Here is a 27,856-nt window from a genome sequence, read left to right on the forward strand (position 1 = left end):
AGTAAAAACGCTGATTTTTTTACATGTCATTTTTTGACCAGTTTTAAGCCTAAAATTGAATAAATATTCATTCTAAAGTTGATTTCTGTTCATATTGGGTCGATATTTGACGAAACAAAAAAATCAGCGTTTGGAAGTAAAAACGCTGATTTTTTTACATGTCATTTTTTGACCAGTTTTAAGCCTAAAATTGAATAAATATTCATTCTAAAGATAATTTTTGTTCATATTGGGTCGATATTTGACGAAACAAAAAAATCAGCGTTTGGAAGTTTTAAACTGTAGCAGTTAGATTTACAAAATCAAGGAAAGAAAAAGATAAAATAAAGAAATTAAAGTTGTTTGGTCAAGAAATACAATTTGCGCAAACTAAAATTTAGAAAATTCATTTTTTGACCAGTTTTAAGCCTAAAATTGAATAAATATTCATTCTAAAGTTGATTTCTGTTCATATTAGGTCGATATTTGATGAAACAAAAAAAATTAAAAACACCATTGAAAAATTTTTATTTGGTGTTTTGGCAAAATTTTTAAATTTTATATGGTGTTTTGAAAATTTATAATTTTTGATGGTTTTTCGTAAGTCATTTTTTAACTAATTTCAAACCTAAAATTTTACAAAAAAAATTATATTATATTAATAAAAAAAATAAGAAAACAAAAATTAATGCAAAAAAAATCATCATTGGTCAAACTTTGATAAGAAATTCTTCGAAATTTCACAAAGATTAGAAATTTCTGTATATAAAACACAAAAAAACTACAAATGAGATCAGTTCTTCGAAAAAAATCATCATGAACGGACCATTGACAAAAATTCTCTTGATCACTCTTTGTGCACTTTTGGTGTCAGAGGCCACTGATAAGGGCTTACATAACAATTTGTATCAGGTTTGTCATTTTTTTTTTGCCAAAATTTCACAAAAATCATGAATTTTTAATTTTTTAAACAGGAAATTGTTGCCAAAAACGCCGAAGACAACATCATCTACTCACCATTTTCGATCCAAGCATGTCTCGCTCTCGCTCATTTGGGTGCCTCAGGAGTGACTGCCGACGAACTTGCCAACGTAATTGGTTACTCGAGTCATTTCAATCACGAAAGTCTCGCAAAATTACTCGAAGACTTCGAAGCATTAAAAGTTCTTCAAGTCGCCAATAAAGTTTACGTCAAAACCGGCAGTCAATTGAGCCCGGAATACGAAACGAGTGTCAAAAATCTCCTCAAATCCAGCATCGAATCGATCAATTTCGCCGACAAAAAATCCGCTGCCCGTCAAATGAGCGCCTGGGTCGAAGAACACACCAACAACAAGATCCAAGACATGATCCAACCAAACATGATCGATGAACTCACAAATCTCATTTTAATCAACGCCGTTTACTTCAAAGCCAACTGGGCAACTGAGTTCTACGACGCCCAACCTCACGACTTTACAAATCACGATCAAACCGTAAATCAAGTCCCATGGATCCGAAAGAGTCTTCACCTCCCCTACACTCATGACGCCAAATTATCCGCCAGCATCGTCAAAATTCCGTACAAATATTCCACAAACATGTCCATGTTCGTGATAATTCCCGACGAGAAACAAGGACTTGCCAAAATCGAACAAACTCCCATCAAATTTTTGGAGCTCAACGAAAAATTGGAATCAACTTTCATCGATTTTGCGATGCCCAAGTTCGAGTTCAAGACAAAATTGGATCTCGGTAAAATGTTGAAGAAAATTGGAATGCCAACAGCCTTATCGGGTGATGCTGATTTCTCGAAAATGTTTGTGACAAAGGAAAAAGTGCCAATTTCTGACGTCATTCACGAAGCTTTTATCAAAGTTGACGAGTATGGAACGGAAGCCGGGGCAGCAACAGCTATTCTTATGTTAGGATCAAGCATGGCAAGTCCAAGTGTGAAATTGGAAGCAGATCGCCCATTTATGTTCGCCATTGTAGCGGAAGGCGTTGAGACCCCGTTGTTCATGGGAGCTGTTAAAAATTTGAAAAAATAAAAAAAAAATGTTTTTAACATTTTACATCAAGCTCTAAATATTTTTTTATTTTTTTTTCTTTCTTTCAATTTTATTTTTTTTTTACAATTAATAAATATTTAATAACAAGATTTTTTTTTCAACTTTTAGGTTTCAATTTTTAAATTAAATAATTTTTTGAGGGAATTTTAATTTAATTTTTATTTTTTTTTTAAATTTGGAGAAAAGTTGAATAAAATTGAGTGATGGATAAATACATTTTTTTCGAATAATTATTTATTTATGATTTTTTTTTAAATTAATAATTATTACTTTTTAACTTTAATATTATTAATTATATATTAAATATTATTAACTGCACGTTTTTCTTTAAATATATCAACAGTTTTTCAACATTTTAAGTAATTATTCAGTAAAATAGTTTACAATCAGTTTTCAGTTTTTTTTTCTTTAATATATATTTTTTAATTATTATTTTTTTTTTTAATAATACAAATATATAATTTAATGTATTTATTTTTTTAAAGTTGATATTATTTAATTTTTAATGATTTTTTTTTATTATTTGTTCTGTTTAATTTAATTTTTATTTTGTTTTTTTTTAAGTACACACTTAATAGTAAGTAACAACTCTCTAATAGTTTTCTCATAAACTAAGCACTAAAAATAGAGTGTAGTCTTTTCTTTTTTATTTATTTATTTTTTTTCTTCAGAATTAAATCGAGTAACTGTTAGTTTTAAGTAACAATTATTATGTTTATTATTTTTTTTATTTAATTATTTAAAGATAGTATCACGATAGTTCTTGAAGGGAGTTAATAATCTCACTTCAAATAATTCTTAAATTTTTAACAGTTAATCAGGTTTTTTGTCTTTCTTCTGTTTTTTTTCCTTTTAAATAGTTTTTTTTAATTAATTATTAATAAATATTTTTTGTCTGTTTTAAATCTCCACTTTTAAATATTTTTTTACGTTCTAGAATTATTTATTGTTTAATATGAGGTCAAAACAACGACCTGACAAGTCACAGTGTTTAGTAGTTTTTTTGTTTTATTTATTATTTTTTTGTATTCTGTAAACTAGTTTATTTATTTTTCCTTTTCTTCTTCTTTTTTATTTAAATATATATTTTTTTGTTTGAAGTAACATTTGTTTTAAATAGTTTTTTATTTACAATTTGTTTGGCCTACCTTTAGTTTGATTACAGGAGCACGTGATAAAATTAAAAACTAAAGAAAAGTTGAGTAAAAATTGTTTAAATATTTTTTTTATTTTTAAGGTCAATGCAATTAGGAAAAATGTTTCAGATTTAATTTAATAATTTAAAAAAAAAATAATTATTTTTTTTAAAAATTATTTAAATAATTTTTTAAATAATTATTATTATAATTAATTATTATAAATAATTGTTTAAATAATTTTTTTGGATTAAATATTTATTTTTAATTATTTTTTTAAATAAATTAATTATTTAAAATTATTTTTTTTTAATTAATTAATTTTAATATTATTTTTTTAAATTAATTAATTATTTAAAATTAATTTTTGAAAATTCAAAATAATTATTTTTAATTTTTTAATAAAAATCATGAGAAATTTTACAATTTAATTTAAATAAAAAAAAAATAATTTGACAAATTTAATACAAATTTTGTAATTGTCAATTCAAAAACTGACCGTTAAAAAATAAATAAAAAAAAAATTATTTTTTTTAAATATTCAAAAATTATTTTTTTGAAACATTTTTCCATATTGCTTCAAGCTGATTATCATAAAAAAATTACCTAAAAAAAATTCGTTTAAAAAATAAATACTTTTAGTAAATCATAAGTACTCATTGGACGTATTAAAAAAAAATTACAATACAAAAAAAATTAAAATTATTTAAAAAAATATTTCGCGGACTAGTTTTAAAAACAGAAATCTTCCTTTTTTTCCTTGAGGTTACATTTTCTACAACAACATTTTTTGTTTGTTTAATTTTAGCAAATGGTTTTTGTAAAAGACTTGTGTGTGTTTTTTCTCTAATCTTAACAGTAAATATAGTAGTTGGATTGTCCTTTCATGATTTTTTTGATGTGTTTAAATTTGTATCTCGACATTCGGAGGTCATCAAAAGAAAATCACCTCTTCTTCCTCCGACGTTGGCGGTTGCTTATTATTTGTCGCAGTCACATTAGCTCCTTTGTTTACTGTCACGGTTGTTGTTGTTGCTGCATTCGCTGCCGTATTGTGTTCCGTTATTTGCCGTATATCGACGGGAAGTTGACCGACAACCGATGCACTTCGTTTTTCGTGTGCATGAGCGTTAGGCATGTTGCTCGACGATGTCGGGTATCCGTCGGAGCTGCGTAGGCGATAACGTTCCGGGAGTTTTGGGTAAGTGTTTGTCCTAAAAAAAAATTTTTTTTTTGAAAATTTGTAATTTTTGTAAAAATTTTAAAAATTTACCTTGTTGCCGGATTCAGAGGCGGCGCGGGCTGTTGAATTACAGCAGGACTGCTGCCCGTTCGCGAATGATGCGGAATTATTGTTGGCTGGTTTGACGAAGAACCCTAAAAAAATATTTTTTTTAATAAATTTTAATTTTAAAAAAATTTTTTTAGGGACAAAAATGGGATTAAAAAAGCATCAAGCACTCATACCTTTTTATTGTCAGCAAGCTTATAAGGTAACATTTGCGAAACAGCAGATATTGGAGATAGAATACTACTAGCAGAGCCACTACTATTGGATTTCGTACTAAAAATGTTAAAAATTATCAAAAAAAATCTAAAAAAAAATAATTTTTATGACCAACCTTGAAGAAGAACTCAACTTCAACGGTATCGTTTGTTTGGGAATTTGACCGGGAGTCACTTTTGGCGCATTTGTTGCGCTAATTAGATTCACAGGAGGAGTTTTGGGAACTGAAAAACATGAAATTAGTAAAAAATTATGAGAAAAAAAAATTTCTTACCACTCGCACTTCTCCATTTCTCCTTTCGACGATCCATGACGTGAGATGCGGCAGAATCCGTATGAGATTCGTCATGCCCGTGCTGAGAATCGTCGGTTTGAGTGATGTTTGCGTTGCTTTGTACGGGAAGTTGAGTCTAAAATGGAAGAAATTTTAAGAAATTGTAAAAATTTTTTAAAAATGAAAAAAAAAATTCTTAAGAAATTCAAAAATTTTTAGAAAAAATTTGAAAAAGTTAAGAAAATTTTAAGCAAAAATCTAAAATATAAAACAATTAAAATAATTTTGAATTTATAAAAATATTTTCGAAAATAGCAAATTATATTATAAAAAATTTCCACTTTTTTTGATAAAAAATAAAAATTTTAAAAAATTTAATAAAAGAAAATTTCTAAAAAAAATAATAAAAAATTCATTTTAATATAATATAGTCAAAAAAAATCTTAAAAATTCACAAAAAAATGTTCAAAAGAGACAAAAGTTTTAAATTAAAAAAAAAATTAATTTAATTTAAATTTTAAAAAATGTGAGAAAATTATTTAAAATAAAAATAAAATTATTTTTAAAATTTTTCAGAATTTTTTTTAAATTAACAGGTTCAAGTTCAATCAAAAAAAATAATCAAAGATTAAAAAAAAAAATTATTTAAAAAAATCAAAATTTTTAAGAAAAAATTTATAAATGAGAAAATTTGAAAAAATTTAAATATTTTTTTAAAGAAGTTGAAAATTTTCTTAACAAAATTCCGACATTAAACTAAAAATTTCAAGAAAAAGTCTCAAAATGAGGCAAAATCGATAAAAAATCTAAAATTTTCTTACATTAGGTGAGATCAGGAGTCCTTGATTCGACAGCAACTCCATTTTGCGGTACAACTGCTCTCGTTGCTCCTTGATATCCTCCTGATCCTTCCTCAAATGCTCCTGTAATTGCTTCTGTTGTAATCGTTGCTCGTCTAATTCGCGTTGTTGCTCTTCGCGCTGCTTCAACCACTCCGCCTTCTCCTCCGTCAACTTATCCTGCAAGTTCCGCAACTCCTCCAACTGATCATTGTGCCGATAAATGCTCTTCGGGTTCTCCCGATACGTCGTAAGTTGCGTCTGCAAACTCCCAATTGTCGTCATTTGCTGCGAAATTATGCACAAAAGTGTCTGCAAATGATGCGAAACTTGCAACGCCGCATAATTCTGATCCTTAATCATCTCCTGGTTGATCGTGTCGTTGCTCGTGCGTGTCGAACTCAACGAATACGAGTCCAGAGCACTGTCGTGATCGCTCCGGGCGACCAACGTTTGATACGGATTCGACGAAATATTGGTTAAAACGGCGTCGCGCGACAACCGAGACCGTCTTTCGTCGAAGCCGCCAAACGTTTCGGCGCGTTTCGGAAGCGTCGGCGACACATAAAGCTCACTTTGACGTTCCCCGACCGAACTGAAGGAACGTGCGAATTGCAAACCTGTTGCTGCGGTGTAAAGCGAGGAGGCAAGCATCTGCACATCGTGAATTGTCGTCAAGACACGACGCCAAATCTCGACCGTATCACAATCGTCTGTCACGAGATCACGATAAGTGCCGAAACTTTCGAGCAAAGTGTCGACATTTATGGGTGTTGCGGTGTTTCCGCTGTTGGCACGATGCTCCAGCAGTAAATTCAGCTGCAACGCGATCTTCTCTTCCAACAAAATCGCCTGTTCAAAGTCCTTGATACGCATCTTGCCTACAAAAAAAATTTAATTTCATCAAAAAACGTTCAAAAATAAATTTTTCGTTAGTCAAAAGCTCTTCTACTGCATTAATTTACCTTCTAGCTCACTAGTTCCACTAGCTGCTGAATAGCGATAAGCAATTAAATACAAAATTTTGTGTTAAAAAGCGCCAATTTCAGTTTTTTCTTAATTTTGGGTTAAAAAAGCGAAGCAAAAACGCTTGAAAAATTACTTACTTATGATTTCTCGCATCGTTTGATGTTTCTGTTCTAAAAGTTTTTGTCTTTCTTCAGCGGATAATTGATCTTCGAGTTCAAATTCGAAGGAAGGACAATCCACAACGGCATTCCTGAAGAAAATTTTAAAGTTAAGGGATTGAAAAGAAAGTTTTAGATAAAAATCGTTACCTAATTGACTGAATCCAAACATTTTTGTCCTTGGGACTTTGTACTTTCAATTCAAACATCTCGGGATACGCAGGATTTGATGAGATAATGTAAATGCCACGAGATTCCGTGCCTGCTTTCTCGCGGATCAGGAGTTTTTGTAGTGAAACGACACCGGCCTGTAAAGAAAATTGATTAAAAAATAATATAAAATTTAGTTCATAAACATTTTTTATGTCGAAATTTCGAAAATTTTTAAATTTTATATGAAATTTTATCAAAAATTTCTCTGATTTCATTTAAAATTATAAAAGAAATATATCAAAAAAAAAAAATATTTTTCTTCAAATTTTGAAGGAAAGTTTGTCACATGGTTTGTTTATTTTTATGAAATCTTAAATTTTTCTATAATTTTGGCATCAAAAGTTAAAAATAAAAAAAAATTATTTAATTTTTTTAAAAAATTTTTAATTTAAATCCTTAAAAATATGATTTTACTACATTTTGTAGTTAGAATTGGTCACGTGGTTAAAAATTTATAATTTTATGAGAAAAAATTGATTAATTTCACAAAATTTTGATAAAATGATTTTTTTTTTGCATTTTTAAAAAACATTAAATTAAAATTTTTTTGAAATTTTCGTTAAAAATATCATTTCGATTGAATTTTGAAAAGAATAATTGGTCACGTGGTTGAAAATTTTCAAAATTTGCATTATAAAAAACTCAAAATGTTCACTGGGTCAAAAATTTAAAATATACATTCTGTTGTTCAAAATAAATTTTAACCACGTGATCAATTTTCCAAGTTTAAAGTGTTAAAAATTAATATTTTGATGGAAAAAATTTTCGAAAAATCACAAAATTTGCATTTATTTTTTATTTAAATTTACTTTTTTGGATTTATAAATAGGTTTCATACAAAAATTTGATAATTTTTTCCTAAAAATATGATTTTTATTTAATTTTGAAAAAAAAATTGGTCACGTGGTTAAAAATTTCAAAAACTCAATCAAAACAACAATTTAAAAAATTCTTTGGGACAAAAACTTAAAATTTATATTGGGATAAAAAAATTAAAATGTGCATTGGGTCAAAAGTTAAAAATGTAAACTGGGTTAATATATAAAAATTTTCATTGGTCACGTGGTTTAAAATTAAAATTCTTCGTTTGACGACAAATTTTCTAAATTTTTAATAAAAACTTAACGAAAAAAACTCTTACCTTATTTTCTGGTGTGAAAAATGTATATTTCTGATTGCTTTCTTGCAAGAAAAACAAACAATCCGACAGCACGACAACCATAACGGTTTGCATTTTTGAACGTCCCTGCATTAAAGTTGCAACTCCCTCGAATCTAAAAAAGAAATTCATCAAAAAACTTTCGAAAAATTAAAATTTCTGGTCTTACTTCAATTTCCTGTTACTCGAAATGATATCCGACTTCTTAAATTTCTCCTTTTTGTAAACGGCGTACGATTTGGCATCAATTCTCTTGAAAATCTCCAATTGCCGGTCTTCCTTTTCCTTGTCTGCGACCCGCGCATCAACCTCAACGAGTATTTCCTTAACTAAAGACATTGCTTTTTGTAGTTTCTCCTGTTCGATTTTGTCTTCGCGCGACGACTTCAGCAACGGATCAATGAGCAACGGATACTTGGTGAGACGCTGCGTCACGAAAAGAATACACTCGGGAATGCCTTTCTTCTTGAGCAAAGGGTTTTGTTGGCAATGTTTATACCAGTCGGCAAAACTGCCGTCTTCCGTCAGGTAGCACTTGAAGACGTTCAGCGCCGATCGATGATTTGAGCAAAATTCGCCGTAAACACTTTTGAGACGTTGCGCCGACATCGACGAGAAAAAGTCGAGCAAAATGTCGGCGATTGTGTCGACCACGTGACGTTCCTTTTGCTTGAGACGCAGTTTTTTGAGGAAACTAAAATTAAATTTTTATAAAAAATCAAAATTTTTGAAAAAAAATTATGAAAAATCTCACCCTGTGTGAATTTCCATCAACTCCTGCAAACGCGGAAACATCCGTTCCAAGTTCAAATGACTAAAATGCCTCTGCAAGCTCTCCACAAAGACCTTTTGCATCACAAGCAACGTCTGACAATGATGTTTTTCGGTCATAATAAACTCGTAAATGTGCTCTTGTCGCTTGATTTGTTTGTCTTTGAGCGATTTGACGACTTCGCGAGGCACACTTGGACTCCATGAGTCGGGTTCGTCGAGCGAAATGCCCAAAACGGGCTCTGCACCGAGTTCGTGAACGCCAACGGGAGCCTCGTTGAGAAATTCCTCACGCAAAAGCGGCGCATCTTCCGTGTAACTGCAAATTAAACAAAAATAACACAAAAAATTCGGATTAAATAATTTTTTCTTAACATTTTTTTTTGGATTCTAGCTCTAAAATCCTAAAATAAAATTTTGATTTTATAAAAAAAAAAATTCGAATTGATACTTACTTTGAATGCTCATTTGGCATATGCCCATCGTATGTGTCACGACTATCATCATGTTGGGGATGATGACTGATTTTTTTTATTTTTAATAGTTATATATATTTTTTTTGGTACAAGCAAGCGCAATGTAATGTAGTTTTATTTTATATAAAAAAAGAAAGAAAAAAAGAGAAAAAATATAAAACATTGTTCACAAAATTTATAAAAATACGATAAAAATTATGAAATAACAATTTTTTTTGCTTAAAATTAAGTAATCTGCGTTTTAGAGAGTAAAGAAAGAGAAAGGCAGAACAGATTTTTTTGTGTTTTCTTTCAAGAAACTTTTGAAAAAAAATTTTTTTTGAAAGAATTTTGAAGAAAGAGAAGAAAATCCAAACTCGTGTGTCAAGAAGCTCGACAAAACGTAACAACGGAACGAACGGAAAATGAAACAAAACAAAAATAAATAAACAAATCAGACAAACACGTGTTTTTTTTTTGAGGTTATGTTTAATCTTAACTTCAGTCAAAAGCATGCAAAGCTTTGGAAGCAATCAAACATTCATTAAAAAAAATGTTAACGAGACAAAAAATAATTAATTTAATATTAAATAAAAACTAAAAAGGGACAAAAACTTGCAATAAATAAAAATAAACTTCATTCAAACAAGAAATTTTTTGTTCGGTGAAAAGCAAGACAAGACTAGACAGTTGCAGCGATAGATCAGCGAGAAAGTGTCATGTTTTGTCAAAAAATTTTTTTGAAGAGAAGATAGAGAAGTTGTGTGTGAGAAATTTTTCCAAACTCAGAAAATATTTCTAATAAAAAGTTTGTGAGTATAACAAGAAACAGAAATGGAAAATTTTTATTTTTTTTTTGGAAACAAGAATTAACTTTGTCTCAAATTAATTCTGATTCAATCTTAAAACTGCAATTTTGTGTCCTTGTTTGTAATTTTTTGTTTTTCGATTTTGATTACCTATGTGATGTAACGCCAAGCTTGTTGGCTACAAGTCTCCAGGGCGAATAACATCCTGTCATTTTCTTGCCGCTTTTTATATAAATTTGATAATTTTGTTATTTTTTTCTTGTTTCTTGTTTTTTAAAATTAATTTAATATATATTTTTAGTTTATAAAAAATATATGTTGGTGATTTTTTATTTTTGGATGAATTTTTATTTAATTTTAATAATAATTGAATTAAATAATAAAAAAAATAATTTTAATATTTTTAAATAAATAATATATATTGATATTGAGGATAAAAAATGCACAAATATTTCAAGCGTTATGGATCAAAAATTTATTTAATATATTATTAATATTTATATGGGGATGCTATTCATAAGCGCTAAGAAAATAATGCAATAAATAATAAATTAATTAATAATTATTGAAATAAATATAAATAAAGAAACAAGAAAAATAACTTGAAATTATAAAAAAATTATTACGTGATTTGACATGATTCGAAATCTAATCTAACAACAAAAATTAACTGGGTTATGACTCTTATCTCATCAAAAAACAATTTTTTATTGAATAAAAAATTAAAAGACTATTAATAGGATGATTTCTTAATTGGAACATTTATCATATATAATGATAATTATATTGATAAAAAAGCAAAAAATAAATTATTAAACTTAAAAGTTTTTCATTCAAGCAAAAAAAAAAAAAATATTTAAAAAAAATAATATTTTTTTTATTAACTTTAACATGACACAAATGCTGTCTAATTTAATATTCATTTAATAATTTAACATAAGATAATCAAAAAACGAAATAATAAGCGGATTAAGGAGTTGATAAAAATATAATAATAATTAATTAAAAATGACTATTTCTCGTTCAAATTTTGTTTACCTTCATTTGGGGAATTTCGAGAATTATTTTTCGTAATTTTTACTCTATCGCATTTATTTGCAGCGTATTTTCGTGTGTAAAAGCGGGAAAAATAGGTTTCGAATTAACTCACCTGGTGCTCGTATTTTTCTTGCTGCCCCCGAATTTCGACGATTGCGATTTGACCAGCTTAGCTTTGCATTCGACTGCGTGTTCTTTGTACGTAGCTAAGTTAATTATTGCACCACATGCTGCAAAATAAGGGTAGATAAGTGTTATGAGGATGGGGCGGAAAATGGAACAACTACGAGATATTTAGATCTAATTTTGAGGTTAGAAAGTTTGTTTTTGTTTGGTTTCGAGATAAAAAGAAAAACAAAAACACATATAGAGGGCGCTTTGTACTTACAATCACAATTTGTAGCGTTTCCTTTGTTTTTGTTCTTGTCCTTTTTCTTGCGAAAGAACAACGAGCCGCGTTTCCGGCGTTTCTCCGGTAGATCTGTCGCTGTAAATTCACTATAAGAAAACATGAAACCATTAAATTGAGGTTAAGTGGCGATAACAAAAAGTACTTGTTTGAAAACTAATCAATTGAAACAAACAAAACCAACCAGAAAATCAAACTAATAGACGTTAGTTTAGCATTATTTAGTTTTATTATACGAGCTACCTACTTTTGAAAATGATTTGAATAGACGTGAGAGAGAAAGGTTCTACTTCAAACTTTAATGACTACGTAAGAGTGCTTAGCTTAGCTGAAGTCTTGATGTCAATTTTCTCATCCATGCAATTTTGATCCCTATTTTGATGATTTTTTTTTGTTTTTTTTTAGATAAGGGAGAAAATGAACTCGTCCAGTGTGTCACATTAAACAATATATGAGAGGAGGAGAGGAGTGAGAGAGATCGTGACTTTTCAATATAATATGTAAACAAAAAGTGTTAGACTAAAAAAAATGTACTTAGAAAAAATGAAGGTTAGAGGGCAGTTCAGAAACACTACAATGAACATTTCCAAATATTATTATTATAAACAAAACGCTTGATTTTGCTTTCATCACTGCATCGACTTACTTTTTGTCTCTCACACATAAAAGAGATCTATCGTCTTGAGTTTCGTCCTCACTATCACTGAGATGCTGTGATCTGAAGAACGCGGAATGAATTTTTAGCCAATTTTGTTTTTATTTTGATCGTCGAAATATACATAAAAAAATTATTTTTGAAACAAAAGAAAAGAAATTAATTTTAATTATTTGGAAAATGAAACAAAACAAACTCAGGGTTGAGTTTATTTTTTTATTATTTACAGCAACCCTGAATTTCACGCGGGAAGATCTTTTTTGCGACGCGCCCTCTGGCGAAATTTTTCTGTACAAGCTGTTAATTAATTGAGGTGCCATTGAAACTAATTATTGTCTAAATATGTGCAAATACTAAATTAAAATTAAATTAAAAAGAAAACAAGGGAAACTATTGTTTCAAAATGAATCTGTTCAAATAAAAAAAAATCTCGAGGGAAAATAATATGAAAAAATACTTACGACGAGACATTTTCCTCTTTGGCATTTTGTCGAATTGGAGCAATCGACGGCGTGGAAATACTTTTCTGTAAGGGGACTTGACGAATAGCTGGTGCGAGGCTTCGTTTAGCGACAAGTCGTTCAATATCGCGCTACAAACAAAAAAAAAACCTTTGAAGTAAGGAAGAAATGATGAAAAAATGATTAAATTTACTTGTAATTCGGCTTCATTGAGTGAGTGAGTAGAAATGCCTCCCGTACTATTGCGACTCGAACGATTATGAACGCGCTCGGCAATTCGCAAGGATTCCTGTTCCTCGCTGTCGAGACTGGATAAGCTGATGCTGGATTTCAAAAAGTTTTGAGGTTAGGTATAAAGTAGATGGAAAAAAGTAAGTTTTTTACCTTTTATGAGAATTATTATTGGCATTAGCATTTTTCACAGCCTCCGAGAGATCTTCCACAGCGGTCCATGACTTTCGTCGATCGTGTTTGATACCACTATAAATGCTATTGCCAACAGGCCAGAAACCCGCATTTTCGTTCAGTTCATTCAAGGCAGGACATGACGTGAAAATTTTACTTGTTTGCACCTGAAATGAGATTTATTTTGGTAAGTTTTGATGTTTTTTTACATATTTTATTTGAGGTTATGTTCAGAATTTCTCATGATTTTTTATTTTAATGTTAAGGCAAATATAGTTCAATAAAGCTATAAATAAAGTTATAAATAAAAAAAATTGAACTATATTTGCCTTAAAATTAAAAAAAAAAACATTAGAAATTCTGAGCATAATCTATAATTAAGATTTTTAATGAAAACTTAGTCACGTGGTTAAACTTCTTTAAAATATCAAGAATTCAATAAAAAATTTTACTTTTTTTAATTTTAAAAAAAGCATTAAGCTCAACATTTTTTATAAGTATTCGGATGAAAAATTCAAAATTAGGTTAAGGGCTCAATTTTCAATATATATACTCTAAATTAGGTCACGTGGTTTGAAATTTTTTTATATTGACAATTTTCTAATGATTTTTTGTTTTATATTTTTAAGGAAATTTTGTAACTTACCAATCCGAGTGTATTTGCGCTCTTTGGCGAGGAATTTTTCATCTGCACAACACTTTCCCGAATGCATTGGAGCTGATTTAGCGTATCCTCGAGTATACAATTGTACTTGGCACCTGGACTATGTGGCGTTACACTAATTATTGGCACCATATTATTGCCGATTGTTGAAGCACCGCCATTATTCACGACACTTCCGCCGTTGCTAGCGTTATTTGTGTTGTTATTATTCATATTGTTATTGCTATTATTATTTTGGTTTAACACTAAAATACTATTATTATTAACACTGTTGGGAATTTGCGAGTTATGATGATGATGATGATGATTGTTGTTGTTGGTTAGGAAGATTGACGAGTTGTTGTTATTGTTGCCGCTGCTGTGATTCGTGACGACAACGGGGATCGTGGCTGGATCAACGAGAAATGGGTTGTTACTAACGTTGCTGCTATTGATACCAATGACGACAGTTGATGTTGGTGTCGGCGGATGATCGATATCTAAGAAATCTGTGACAATGTCTCCGTCACTTTCATCGTCAGTTCCCTCTGTGAGCGGAAGAGAAAAAATGAAATTAGTTGAAAGCTTTATTCTAATTAATTCAAACCAAGCAAGCAAAACAAAACAAAACGTTTAAACATGCAAAACAACGAAAAACGTGCAAATCTTACAAAGAAAAGTTAACAAAGTTGCAACAAAAACGTGTCAATCTTCTCACAAAGTTGACACACGAGAAAGAGCAAAGAAAGAAAGATTAACGAAACGTCTCAACTGGGATTTGCACTTTTTGAACTTTTCCGTATAAGATATTTTAATTGATATGGTTTCGCTTCCACAACCGCCGAACGACTGACTCGTCCTTATTTTCCTTACAATGACTGCGGATGATGGTAAAGTTCATGCCCTTGATTTTCCTTTTGTGTGTACTACCTATATTTACACAGAGCAACTTGGCACACGTGACATTTTACTATAAATTTTAAAAGACAAGTCAATCATAAAATTCTACTTCATGTCAGTTGGCATGATGTCAAGTGCGTACTCCATGAAAAGCTTTGTGTACGACACAGCCATTAAAATCAATTTCGAAATTGTTTTCTTTGCCAGCGTTGTAGCGTTGTTCGTGTTTCGTATTTTGTGGCAAACTGGGTGAGATCTTGAACTACAAACCGACTTGTAGTGCGCTCGTCTCTCTAAGAATAAACTCTTTTATGATACATTTTAAGTAGGTGCTTAGAAAGAGATTATATAGCATATAATCCGGTCTATTAATGCTGCTTACTTTGCACTACTTTTTGTGTTATTTTTCGTCGAATAAACTCGGCGTGGCTTGGAAACCGCCTTCGCAAGGTTTCTCACACACACACACATCAATATTTTGGATCATGACTCGTGTCGTCGGTAAATCCTATCAAAACGATACTAAAAGAAGAAAATATATGAGGAAAAAAACGTAATATAGCAAAAATATTAGAAAAATGATGCACTACCAACAATTCACCTTCATCTTTACATCATTTACAAAAGCAGCACCTAAGCACAGGAGGAAGTTATATGAGAGGCTTATCTCCTTGCCAACTACGACAAAATGTAAGTTTATTGACTAATGATCCATGCTTTCAATGTACTTGTGATATTTTACTTGCAGCTGATTGCAAAGAAGACTTTTCTCATTAGTTTTTTTTTTCGTTAGAAAAGAATTGAGGATTTGCATTTCAAGGATTTCAGATGCTTTCTTGAGGTAAGTTTTAATATTTTTTTTTAATATTAGAAGATGCAGTTGATCAAAGTAAAGAAAAAAAAAATGAAAAATTAAAGGACGAATACAAGAAGCAATTAAAGTTCAGAAGATACAGGATTTCATACTGAGGTAAGTTTTAAACAATATTTCATTTTTAATTGATCTTGCATTTCAAGAAACAGAACGTGATGAATTGAGAAACAAAATTAATGAAATTTTTAAACTAGCAACACTGAATTGACTGAATTATAAAACCAACATAGATGAACTTCAAAAAATAAGAACAGAGCATTCAAAGAGATCAGTAGAGACTTAAAGGCTGAAATGGAAACCGCCATGGGTCTTTGAAAACCAAACTTTTGATATCAAGAGTGCTTGGATGGACTTATGCAACAACACTGCCCTAACAAATTGTCATCTTATTCTCGATTCATCGAAGAAGCTCAATGGCCAAGACATTGTTGATTAAAACTAAATAGAATTAGATGCGATCAAGGCAGATGTAATAACTTTATGCATAAATGGGGAAAGGCTGATTCTCTTTTAGCGACTGTGGTGATACTATCCAGACCATAAAACACATTTGTGAAGCTTGCCCAAATCGTGCATTTAATTTTAGGATCCAAGGAATTCATGAAGCGAATGAATTGGTAAAAAGTTGAATGAGGCCTTTACAAGAACTACCCGCCTATAAATTTAAATTTAAAAAGAATTTTTATAAGGTTAAAAGTGACAATTTAAACAAGAATTCCTCATTCTTGAGAGAAACAACAGACAAATTAGGACGTAGGTAAAAAACTGTGACTTCAACATTAAATTCTAAAATTATTTCTACATTTAATCAGGTTCCATCGTGTTTACCAAGGCTCTTTATATGCCAATTTTAAATGTTCTTTTTCACCTTGGTTTTTTAGTTTGAATATGATTTACATACGATAATTATAGTAGAGCTACCCCAGAATATCTGAAGTACCAAACTAACTTTTTGTAAGTTTGTGGCAGAATGCATCAAAAATATCTTACCATATTTTTAACAAAGTTATTGATATTCATTGGTAAAAAGGCAACCAAGGCTTAACAATCTCTCCCATATCAGTTTTTATAAATCCATTAGGACTCAATGAATTTACGACAAAGTCTCAAAAACGTCAAGATTTCTCTATTAAGCTTATGAGAGTAAACACATTGAATCAGAAACAACTAAAAATGTCTTTGATAGCACTAAGAATCATCAAAATCTATATTTACGTAAGAACCAAACGTAATAAAGTGTCACCTGAACATTGTAATCACGCCATGTAAAAGACACAAAAATGTCACGAAATCCACTCATTCTCAAGAGCTCACATAATCGTCCGCCACTTGTCGGCACTTTGCATGATGTAATCCATCACATTGTCGTCACGGAGTCCCCGTGCGCCCATGCATCAGAGAGAGAGAGAACGGGCGACGAAGAAAAGGACACATTAATGCAATGAGCTAGATATTTTTCCACTTTTAATCCATTACTGGTTTTATATTTTATTTTTATATCGTTATTAAAAGCGATACTAAATATTTATTTACTCTCAATTACGACAAACACGAACTCGAAACTCGAATTAAAACAAAAAGGGAACGAAGGCAACAGGTGCACCAAGCACACAGATGTCTGTCTATTTATCTTCCGTCGTTCCTCGTCGTCGTCGTCGTTGTTGTTGTCCATCTTCGTCCTTGGTTCTGGCATTCAATTACCAGCTAATATTGTTTTATTGCTTTCATTATTCTTTTATGACTGTTACCACAGTTGCGTCGATATTATCGGAAATCTGATCGAGGATTTTTTTTTGTCTTGATTTGAAATGGAATACGCGGAGAAACATAAACAGTAATTGAAGCGGCAATTATTACGATAACGGCTCGGATTTCAATCATTAACTAACTAACCGGCTAACGAACAAAAAGATAACTTCAAAGGAGACGACTGATACTTTATTCGCTTGTTTTTTTGAAACAAACGACGACAAGAACTCTCGGATGCACAAATTGTTCCTGTTCCGTATCACTCACATGCGGCAATCTAATTATACCTCATTAAATTCGTTTTAAACAATTTCCTGCGTGACATTTTCCTTTTTGAGTGTGCACCAAAGTTCATCGTGGCTCACCTTTAAAAAGCAAAATTGATGTATATGTTATCGGAAACACAAAATTTATTTATTTATTACGCGAAAATTATATCATAGAAACGCAAACAAACTCTTCGTTATTTTATTTATCATAAAATAATAAAATATTGACGGGAAATTTTCGCTGCAGGAGCAACAAGAAAAAAGGTGTAGCGAAGAGAAATATGGAGAAAGGAGGAAAAAAAAAGAACGTGACATTTTTCGTGCCGCTAATTAATTTACCTTTTTACCTGTTCCGTCTCTTTTTACTCTATTTGCTTGATAAATAAAAGCGATTGAACAAAATTGGCACCATTAACGCGGGAGATATGAGATGAGAAATCGAAAGGAAATTTTTCGGAGGAAATGGGGAATTATTACGAGTTGTGATTGATTGATTGGAGGAATTTCATTTATTTTCGCAGATTGTTTTTTCGGGTGAATTAGATGCTTAAAGAAAGTTTTTTCTGGCTGTTTAGCTTCTATTGGAATTGAAAGATTTTATTTCTTTTCAAACTGAGACATTAATTGAAGGATTTTCAGTTAAAAAAAATTTCTTGGAAAAATTTTAAATTAATTTTAATGAGATTTTAGAAATTTTTGTGATTTTTTTTTTGTTTTAAGCTTTTTTAAGAAATTTCTTGATACTTTTTTAATCAATTTCGATCCAAAAAAAAAACACTTGAAAAGCTCTAAAAGTAAAAAAAATCCCCAAAAAATTAGCAAACGAAAAATCTTATTCCTAAAAATAACTCACATCTTCACAAGTAACAAAAATAGCAAAAAAAAATCCTTCGTTGTGGTTAAATTTTCCGACCAATTGACATGTAAATGTTATTCCATTGCGGTTACTTTACGTATTTTTTTCCTATTTTCTCCGAGAATAGCTCGTTGGAAAAAAAATGTATAAATATGTGAGTGACTGAAAATCAATTTATTGATTGATCTATTGACTAAGCGCCTAACTGACTGAATGACAGACGGGTTCAGAGTAGCTGTGTGTGTGCCTTTTATCATGATTGTACATTTTTTTTTTCGTCCAAACAGGCAATTAAAATCGAAAGTTATGAATATTGATTGATGAGAAGGGCATTTGAATGATTTTTCATCAGTTCTAATTGCGCGTAGTTCAAAGGAAAATTAGGATTTCGAAGAAATTTTGGGTTTTTATTGAACAAATTTATAACAAAAAGTTCAAAAAATGGATTTTTAACAATTTTTACAGGAAATTAAGTTAAAAATATTTGATAAAATAAATTTTCAGAAGAATAAGACTCAAAAATTTCGAACATTTTAGGTCATTTTGAATAATTTTAAAAGTTCAAAAAATTAAAATTTATTTTTTTTTTATAGAAATCTGTTGAAAAAAATTAACTTTTAAATTCAATTTTAGACCTTCCTCAATTCAAAAATTGACAAAAAAAAACTGAAATGTTATCAATTTCTGCATCATGAAACTTTTGTTCTCCTTATCATCCTTCCCAAATCTCTCGTAACAGGTTTAAAATGCAATGCAACCTTTTTTTCTTCCTTCATCTTTCACTCAACTTCGTAGAATCAGAACAAAAATAGAAACTTTGAAGCGTAAAGAATTGATGTGTACTTATTGTGTATGTTTGCCTATACGATGAACTGACTGGAATGCAAATGAATGTGAAATCAAGTACCGTTCGTCTATTTCTATTGTTTTACTTTTTATGTTTTTACTATTTATTTCTTCTTTTTGTTCTTACATCTTTTTTTTCATGTTTCTTGTCAAAAAATCTTCTTCGTGTTACCAAGTTGAGAAATTTTAATTTCTTTTGTAACATGAGCTCTTTTTTTGCACAAAAAAAAATAAAATAAAATAACTGAACACAGGTGAATTTAAATAATTTTCGACTAAAAAGTCAACCTCAACGTCAAAGACAAAGTCAAGGCGAAACAATTCTTGAAAGAACGAATGTTTTTGATTTATTTTTATCCGAAGGCTTGGTTAGCAAAGTTTAAAATAATAATAAAAAATAAACTGAACAAAAACAAGTAATTGAGAATTATGAGTCATCCGGTCAGTGTCAGAGCTATCAATTCAACAAGACGAAAGAAAGGATGATGATTGTGATTGGAATTTATAAACAGTTGCGGTATCGAAGATATTTGTGTGTATTTTGCGGTTGAAAGAGGTAGGAAATGATTAATACCAATATGGGAAAAGGAAGTGCGTAGAATCCGTAAGTTTTACGAAAGAAATTCTTGAAAGGTTTCCCTCATTGTTGAATTAAGACGATGTAAAAAGTTGAAGAAAAAAAATTAAAAATTTATGAGATTTCGATTTTAAAAGGAAATTTTTGTCTTTCTTAAATTTTTTAATATAATAAAAAGGTAAAAATTTTTGAATTTTTCATTCAAATTCGTGAGTTTACGATTTTTAAATTTATGATAAAAAAAATTATTGAATTTTTTTAAATAATTATTTAAAATTAATTTTTGAAAAATTTTTTAAATTTAGGGTTCGAAAATTTTAATAAAAAAATCTGATTTTTTTTCAACTATTATAAAAAAAATTGCTCAAAATTAAAGTTTAAAAACTAAACTTTTTAAAATTAGGTATCAATTTTTTTTTAATTTTTTAACGAATTTTTAAATTTATGATTTAAAAAAATTATAAAAAGTGTTAAAGGAAACTTTTAAAAAATAATTTTAATAAATAATTCACTTAATAATTTAATTTAATTTTTTTTTAATTAAATTTAATAAATTAATTACAAATTAATTTAAAGAGAAAATTTAGAAAAAAAAAAACAAACAAAATATGAAAAAAAAATTTAAATAGAAGCTCATTAAAATTTAAAATTTAGAAAAAGACAAAGAATTGGATCAACTTTCAACCATTTTAAAAACCAACAAATCAAAATCCACGTGAAAAGCTTCAAATCTCTATAAATTTTCCATAAATTTTTGCCTTTGACACCAACGCGATCAAATTTCCCCCATATCAAAGCGAAAATTCTTTCCCAACCATTTTCCTTTTTCTCGAAATATTGAACGAAAAATCCTTTTAGAACAAACACTCTCAAAACCGCACGAAAATATCCCGTTTCCACACTTTTCTGCATCATCGTGCCAGCAAACGAGCAACATGCGCCTCATTTGACCAAAAATTGCAGATTAAACCTCGCTCCGTACATCGCATAGAGGTAAAAAAAACAAGGAAAATAGCATAACTTTGTCTTGTAACTGTACGTGCCTCCGCCATAATGAGCTGTATCACACGGAATGATCTTGTAAACATATTCCCCCTCCTCCTTCTTCGCATCCCCCCATCCTACTGTGTGTGCGGCGTTGTCGTCCACACACGAGCGAAATCTACACGAGCGCAAGGATACGAAACATTTGTAAATATAAAAAAAAATCCTGCTATTTTTAGCTACCTCTCTTCTCTAGCCAAGCAATGAACGGATATAAGTAGTGCGATGCGTACCGAAAAACTAAACTTTGTGACAACAACGACGACGACAGCCACTTATTAGGTCAAGTACTAGCGACTCGCTGAGCTTTGAATTTGACAATGAACTTGGAATGTTTTTTTTTTTTGCTTGAAAATATTTTTTGTTAGTAAATTTTTTTTGTTAGTACTTGAGGTTTTTTTTTCGTTACCTGACAAAAGCCTATCTCGAATGTCTAATTCTTCCATTTTTTTAATTTAATTTTTTTTTCGTTTTAAAATTAACTTTAGCACTTAAATTTCCTTTTCTATCACTTTTCAATCAATTTCCTTTGTTATATTTTTTTTTCTCAATTAATTTTCAATCAAAGCAGAAAAAAATTTCCTGCTTCTTCTTTTCTCGTAGTAAATTTAATTTTTTCCATTACTTTTTCACATTTTCATTTTTTTTTTTTGTATTTAATATTCTTGCGTGTCTTTTTTTATCGTTTTTTGTGATTTTTTTTAGTTAGACACACACTTGTTACGTCTGTGAATATTCACTTATCATCTGTTACGGACACTTCAAAGCACACAAAAAAAAAACTATATTAAAAAAGCTTATCAGTTGAATGCATGCATGGCAGGTTTTTACAATATGCGGGTTACGTTCTGAGCTCAAAAAGTCTAAAAGTCGCTCAGAAATGACGATGGAACACCTGTACACACAAAATCCAGGTGAGTTTTTAAAACAATATGGATGACAATGGGATTATTTTGTGTACGTGCAATTAAAAATCATAAATTTTCATGCAAAATAATGATTTTTAAGTAATTCTTTGTAACATAAAAAATTTACAGTTCACAGGAAATGTAGAAAATTTTGCTCGAAAATGGGATTTTTTTAATAATTTTTTTCAAGGCTTCTAATTTTTTTGAAATATTTTCAGTTTTTATTTTAGAAAATTATTTTCGAGCAAAATTTTGGATATTTTTGGACACAAAACACTTTTTTTTTTGGCTACAAACTTTTTTGTACGTACATTTATTTTACACACAGGTATAAGAGACCTGTTGTCTTTTTCACTAGATATTCACTTTGCTTTACTTTACATTCACAGAGCTCGGTAGTCGTGAACGATGATGATGATGATGAAAAAAAAAGACTTTAACTTTACCACGTACGATTTTCTGTGGATACACGTACGTTATACACACCCGTAGTCGACGAAAAAAAAAATTCTTTACTTCTGAGGCAACACACAATTCTTTATTTATTGCACGAAACGAATAATTTTTGCATTTTTTTCGGGTGTTGCCGTGTCTCGAATGCCATTTGGTGGTTCTCGTATGAGTTTCTGAGGGTTTCTGGCGATTTTTAGCACATTTTCACTGTTAATGCGTTAATTTTTGAGTCACAGAAAATTATTATTTGCAAAAAATAAAAAAGAGTTTTTCTTTTTGTGTGTGTGTTTCGTCGGGAACACAACTCAACTACACTGCCGACGACGACGACGACGTAAAACCTCTTTCTTACTTACACAATTTTGTTACAATCCGAGTGCTTTTCGTATATGCAGCGTGTACGTGTGTGTAGCTATACGCAACGCCGCAGCTAGATATTCGTTGTAGCTCCGCAAAACTGGCCGAAGCAGGTGCATGGCGATGAGCGACGAGGGGCAATCGTCACAGGTGAGTGATTTTTTTAACAACTTTTAAACGAACTTTACTAAATTTTAGAAAAATATAAAAAATTCTTGAAAAAAAATTATTTAAAATTTTTGCGAATTACCCAAACCAAGCATATAAAATTATAAATTAAAAAGTTTTTATATAAAAATGAGCCCAATAGTTGACTCCATCCCTGTTTTTGACATTCGTTCCATAAACTGATCGAATTTGTTTTGCTTTTTTGTGTCTGTTTTATGTCCTATGCGTCACGTACACGTTACTATAGACCAACGCAGGTATGTACTGACGCAAGCCATACAAATAACGTTCTGTTGGCGTTCAGTAGAATATCAGATGGCATGATTAACACCCATACAACCACCTGCGTACACACATACAAGAACAAATCCGAAAAATGACGTATTTTGGTGTGCAAACAGGTTTCAGTTCCCTCTCGGAAGTGTGCTTTGACGTTAATTATGGAGGAGTGAAAAGAGTTTGTAAAGGTAAGTTAATGTTATTGTATTTGTAAAGTTGATTTGTAAAGAAAAAGAAATTTTGACGTCTTTATTAAAGGAGTTAAGGTGTCATATTGGATTTTTTAAAGGTAAATTATGACGTAGATTGAATTAATTTTTAACTTAAAATTTATATTTTTAAACATTTTTTTCAGGATTTTATATTTTCTTTAAATTTTAGGTGAATTCAATTTTAATTTTTCATCAAGTTGATCAAGTCGATAAACATAAAAAATAATATTGACATTTTACTACGGAAGTATAAAAATTAATGATATTCTATTGGAGCATGAAACGAAAGAAAATCCTTTCAAATCTTGAATAAATAGAAGATGCACTATGTGGACAGCTAATGGCAATGTCATCTTTTATCCAATTATTTTTATAAAATATACGAAGAACATCCAATATTGCCGAGAAAGATTTCTGGCTCATGCAAGATCGAAGTCAAAAATTTACAATACAAGATGATAAATACAGCATGTTCTGTGTCAGTAATTATGAAAGAAAGAGCACCGCAAAATTTTTATCCCAATTATAAGATGGGCTTTGAGACTGATATACCAATTGATATTAAATATTTAGGGTCACAATTGGAGCTGATGAAAGCAAATTGTTGCAGAAAGGTAAAACGGAGGATTATTTAAAAGAGATTAATTCCAATGACTAAAAGAAAACTATTCTTATCAAATCTGATTTCTTCAGAAATTAAAGAATGATATCATTAGACAAAAAATAAGAATTTTAATAATTGTGAATAATGAAACATGTAAATAAAATGAAAGCTGTATAACAAAAATTTTCATAATTTTTTTAAACGTTTGTAATTGTAATTATTTTGAGAAATGAAACATGTAAGGAATACGAAAGCTGTAACAAAAATTTTCATAATTTTTTTAAACGTTTGTAAATTTTTACAATTTTTATATTTAATAGTTCTTATTATATATTTTAAATAATTTTAAATTTCGCATAGAACATTACTTGAACAAACTTTCCAAGAGGGTTCTTTAAACACACACAAGCCCACTTCATGCTTGTCTGTGTATCTTTCGTAATGTTTGTTTGCTCCCTCGTAGCTCCTTCGTGTATTTATTTCTATGGTTAAACAAAACAAAGCCATCACTATACGCCCCGTTCTTATAAGACTGTATTGTGTTGTATTGTTTTTATTTGAATATAAAGGAACAGACATACTCGATGTCGACTCGACCTTCAAATTTTGAAACAATTGACCGTTTGTTCTGTAACTTCGATTACTTTTGAAATTTTTATAAAAAAAAATTTTTACCAAAAATTTTGAAAATTTTAAGAATTTTTTACAAAAATTAAAAATATTCTCAAAAAATTTAAAAGTAAAAAAAATCTGTAGGAAGTAATTTTTATGAAACAAATTATTAGAAGAGATCAATACCGTTCACTACAAAAAATTTCTCTCCCACACACATTTTTGTAAGATCTCAAAACCTTGTCACTCAAACACACAGAGCAAAAAATCAAAACAAAACAAACCGGTACATTCGTGTCCATATGTAACGAATAAAAGTTGCCATGAGTGACAAACTCGTTTATTAGTAAACCAACAACAATCATCTTCCGTACGAACGAACGCATAGTCCAAATAATAGACAGAAAATGTCGTTCTCATTAATAAAAATGCATCAAGTTCACCATGTGTTTCGTCTATGCTGATGCGTGTACGTCGACATGTAGTACAGGGCGATACAACATCAACAATCATCATTCCAAAGTCCAACTTATTTTTTGGCTGATGAAACATCACACCGAAATGTAAACAGAATCACATTTATGATGCATGATGTCTAGAGCATACTTTTTGTGTGTTATCAATTTTTTTTTACATGGTTATCAAACTCAAACTACGATGAAAAATTTTTTTTGGAAGAAGTGCGTTTCTGAAAATAACTACAAAGTTCATGTTTCGTCTGTCTTTTTCAAGGAAATTCTGCCGCGACGCGTCGCATCGATAGGAAGTCAAGTATTTAGTACGCAATAGCAAAATAAAAATTAATAAGAACAGCGGCGTATGCGAAGTCAGTCACGTAAAGTGCACGCGTTAATTTTTCTATTAAACAGCTTCTCGGCTTATCAGTCGAATTAATTTTTAATTTTGTTTGGGTTATAAATGTGAACCTTCGTTTCGCTTGAAACTAGATTTTTTTTTAGTGAACATTGTGTCATGATGATGTCTCATACTTGATTTGATATGAATTTAGGTGTCTTATCACAAGGGTTGATAAAAGTGTCTGGCAAAGAGTTTTGCGTCGAAAATTTATCGGTTAAAAAATTTTAAAGGTTTTTGACTTTTGAAAACATGTGATCAGTTTAAAAAAATTTAAAAAAAAAATCGAAAAATATTTTAAAAAGTAAAAAAATAAATTTTAAAAGATTTTGAAAGTCAAAAAAAATTTTTAACAATTTCAAATATTTTTTTAAAATTTTAATTGAAATATCAACTCAACCCTTGAATCACCATTCCCAAGAAAATCGTTACAATGTCTGGTTCCGATGATAAATTGTAATAAAAAATGGCAATGATGAATCGTTTCCAATACATGCCAAGATAGAGAGGATGGAACTGATAATCAAGGCGAAAAAAAACTGTAAACATTTTCAAAAGTTGATCTCTGAACGTCTGAAAAATCTTATCAGTTTAGATTGCGTCGCACATTTACAACCAATTATTCCGATATTTAATTATTGAATTTAATTATTTATTGTATAATCGAGTGAAACCTATAATTTTGTTTGATGAGATAATCAATCAGTCGTTTTCGGAAATGTCAGCATTTTTTTTCTTCGGCGATGTTCATCCTATCGAGTAAATATTTTTTTCGTTCAAAAATGGCAATCAAACAAAATTTCACGTTACAGACTAATTATCGTCATCAAGTACCTTCTTTGCGTATATCATTATAATGATCGGCTTGCAAGAAGAATAAGAACATAAACAAGTTTTTTTATATTTCACTTTTTTTTCGAATCAAAAGAATTTTTTGTACAGACAATGCTAAACAATGCAATGAAATTGGCGGACTTTCGAGAAACAAGTCAATTTCATTCCATTTATGAGCAAATTGCGTTGAGAGTTATCTGAGTGCCATAGGAGATAAATTGCAAAGTGAATGAATGATAAAAGTTGTTGATATAACTTTTTATTGCAATTCGAGCGGGACGAGTCGAGAAAAATCTGTTTTGTTTGTTGATTGTTATCATCAACGAAGCAGCGATTTGTGCCGGTTGTTGATATTTCGTCGTGTTTTGATAACGATTCAACGCTCTTTTAAGGTACTCGATGCTAATCCAGAAGATCTGTTGGATTAAAATTGCTTGAAAAGTGGCTGGAGATGCTTCGAGGACATCGACATTCAATCGATACCAATGTGGACATTGAACATTGCCAGAAGCGAAAATGAGTCGTTGTTGCATCAAATGTCGGAAACGTGTTGTTTTTGTTCAAGTTGTTTTTAAGTGTTCTTTGACGGACTCGAGACGGACTTGAAATTAGTTTGAGTAAACAATATGAGTTAATTTGTTGAAAAATTGAGCAATATTTTGATAAGATATTGTCTAAGAATATTATTTTTTTGAAAAAAATTAAAATTTTTAGGTTATCAAAACTTTCCTCTAACGAAATAATGGAAAAATTTAAATTTTAATTAATTTCTCGTCGAAAATTAAATTTTCTAATTTTGTTTCAAACAAAAAAAAATCTTTTTAAAATCAATTGATCAGATGATCTTAAGATCGCCTATGTTCGCGGAACCAATACCAGAGGGCGCTTTGGTGAATTATTTGAATAAATTTTTATATGCTTTTTCATAATAAAGAGTTTACAAAAAATGATAAAATTTAATGATGAAATTAAAGTTTAAAGAAATTTTTCAAAAAAGTTAAAAATTTCTATAATTTTTTAAATTTTGAGGTTATGTTTTGAAAGAAAACAAAGAAATTTATAATCTTTTAATATTTTTCTTTAAAAATAAATTATTCAGTGATAAATTTAACCGAAAAATGAATTCTGATAAACTCAGCGACCTTCATAGAAATCAATTTTTAAAAATTTTTCCATAATTGCCAAAAATATGTTCAAATATCGGACAAATCCTTATCAACAAGTGTCCCAAAAATAAAATTTTAACTGCCATGTGATGCAATAATTTCAATAATTTGCACTGATTGACAAATGTTCCGAAAAATTGAGATTGATAGAAACCTCCGTTATCATCAATCCGACTCACATTTGTTATTACTAATGAAATAATAACAAACAATCCTCCAAAGATGACTTTTCAGCTGTAGCTGCATCGACGAGAGGTTATCGCACCAAAATAACTGACGGCGCTCCTGATTATTTGAAATTCATCCACATTGAAAGTGCATGATTGGAAAACTTTGTTTATGAACTGATAATCTTTTCACTG

The 27,856-nt window shown here is 29.9% G+C and overlaps 2 protein-coding genes across 6 annotated transcripts; one reads left to right on the forward strand and one right to left on the reverse strand.

Annotated features, from left to right (window-relative positions):
* Positions 1–781: 781 nt before the first annotated feature.
* On the forward strand, positions 782–2,205 carry LOC134830462 (antichymotrypsin-2-like). The gene is made up of 2 exons (XM_063843961.1): positions 782–891; positions 954–2,205. Exons 1-2 carry the CDS (start codon positions 796–798, stop codon positions 2,007–2,009), a joined length of 1,152 nt encoding a protein of 383 aa, XP_063700031.1. The 5' UTR covers positions 782–795; the 3' UTR covers positions 2,010–2,205.
* Positions 2,206–3,846: 1,641 nt separating this feature from the next.
* On the reverse strand, positions 3,847–22,475 carry LOC134831104 (rho guanine nucleotide exchange factor 18). Of its 5 annotated transcripts, none has more exons than XM_063844756.1 (21): positions 22,408–22,475; positions 13,935–14,479; positions 13,268–13,455; positions 13,077–13,206; positions 12,884–13,014; positions 12,414–12,485; positions 11,747–11,856; positions 11,471–11,588; positions 9,512–9,577; positions 9,040–9,375; positions 8,455–8,979; positions 8,268–8,400; positions 7,064–7,221; positions 6,893–7,005; positions 6,752–6,778; positions 5,769–6,667; positions 4,948–5,083; positions 4,789–4,897; positions 4,634–4,730; positions 4,440–4,543; positions 3,847–4,380 (listed from the first exon to the last, which is right to left on the reverse strand). In XM_063844756.1, exons 2-21 carry the CDS (start codon positions 14,163–14,165, stop codon positions 4,101–4,103), a joined length of 3,963 nt encoding a protein of 1,320 aa, XP_063700826.1. In that variant the 5' UTR covers positions 14,166–14,479; positions 22,408–22,475; the 3' UTR covers positions 3,847–4,100. The 5 variants fall into 5 exon arrangements, with proteins under 5 accessions (XP_063700826.1, XP_063700823.1, XP_063700822.1 ...); XM_063844753.1 differs by lacking the exon at positions 22,408–22,475 and adding an exon at positions 21,456–21,598 and having other exon boundaries at positions 6,752–6,775; XM_063844752.1 differs by lacking the exon at positions 22,408–22,475 and adding an exon at positions 21,456–21,598.
* Positions 22,476–27,856: the final 5,381 nt, after the last annotated feature.

The sequence above is a fragment of the Culicoides brevitarsis genome, chromosome 2 (assembly GCF_036172545.1).
Source record: "Culicoides brevitarsis isolate CSIRO-B50_1 chromosome 2, AGI_CSIRO_Cbre_v1, whole genome shotgun sequence".
Taxonomy (NCBI): domain Eukaryota; kingdom Metazoa; phylum Arthropoda; class Insecta; order Diptera; family Ceratopogonidae; genus Culicoides; species Culicoides brevitarsis.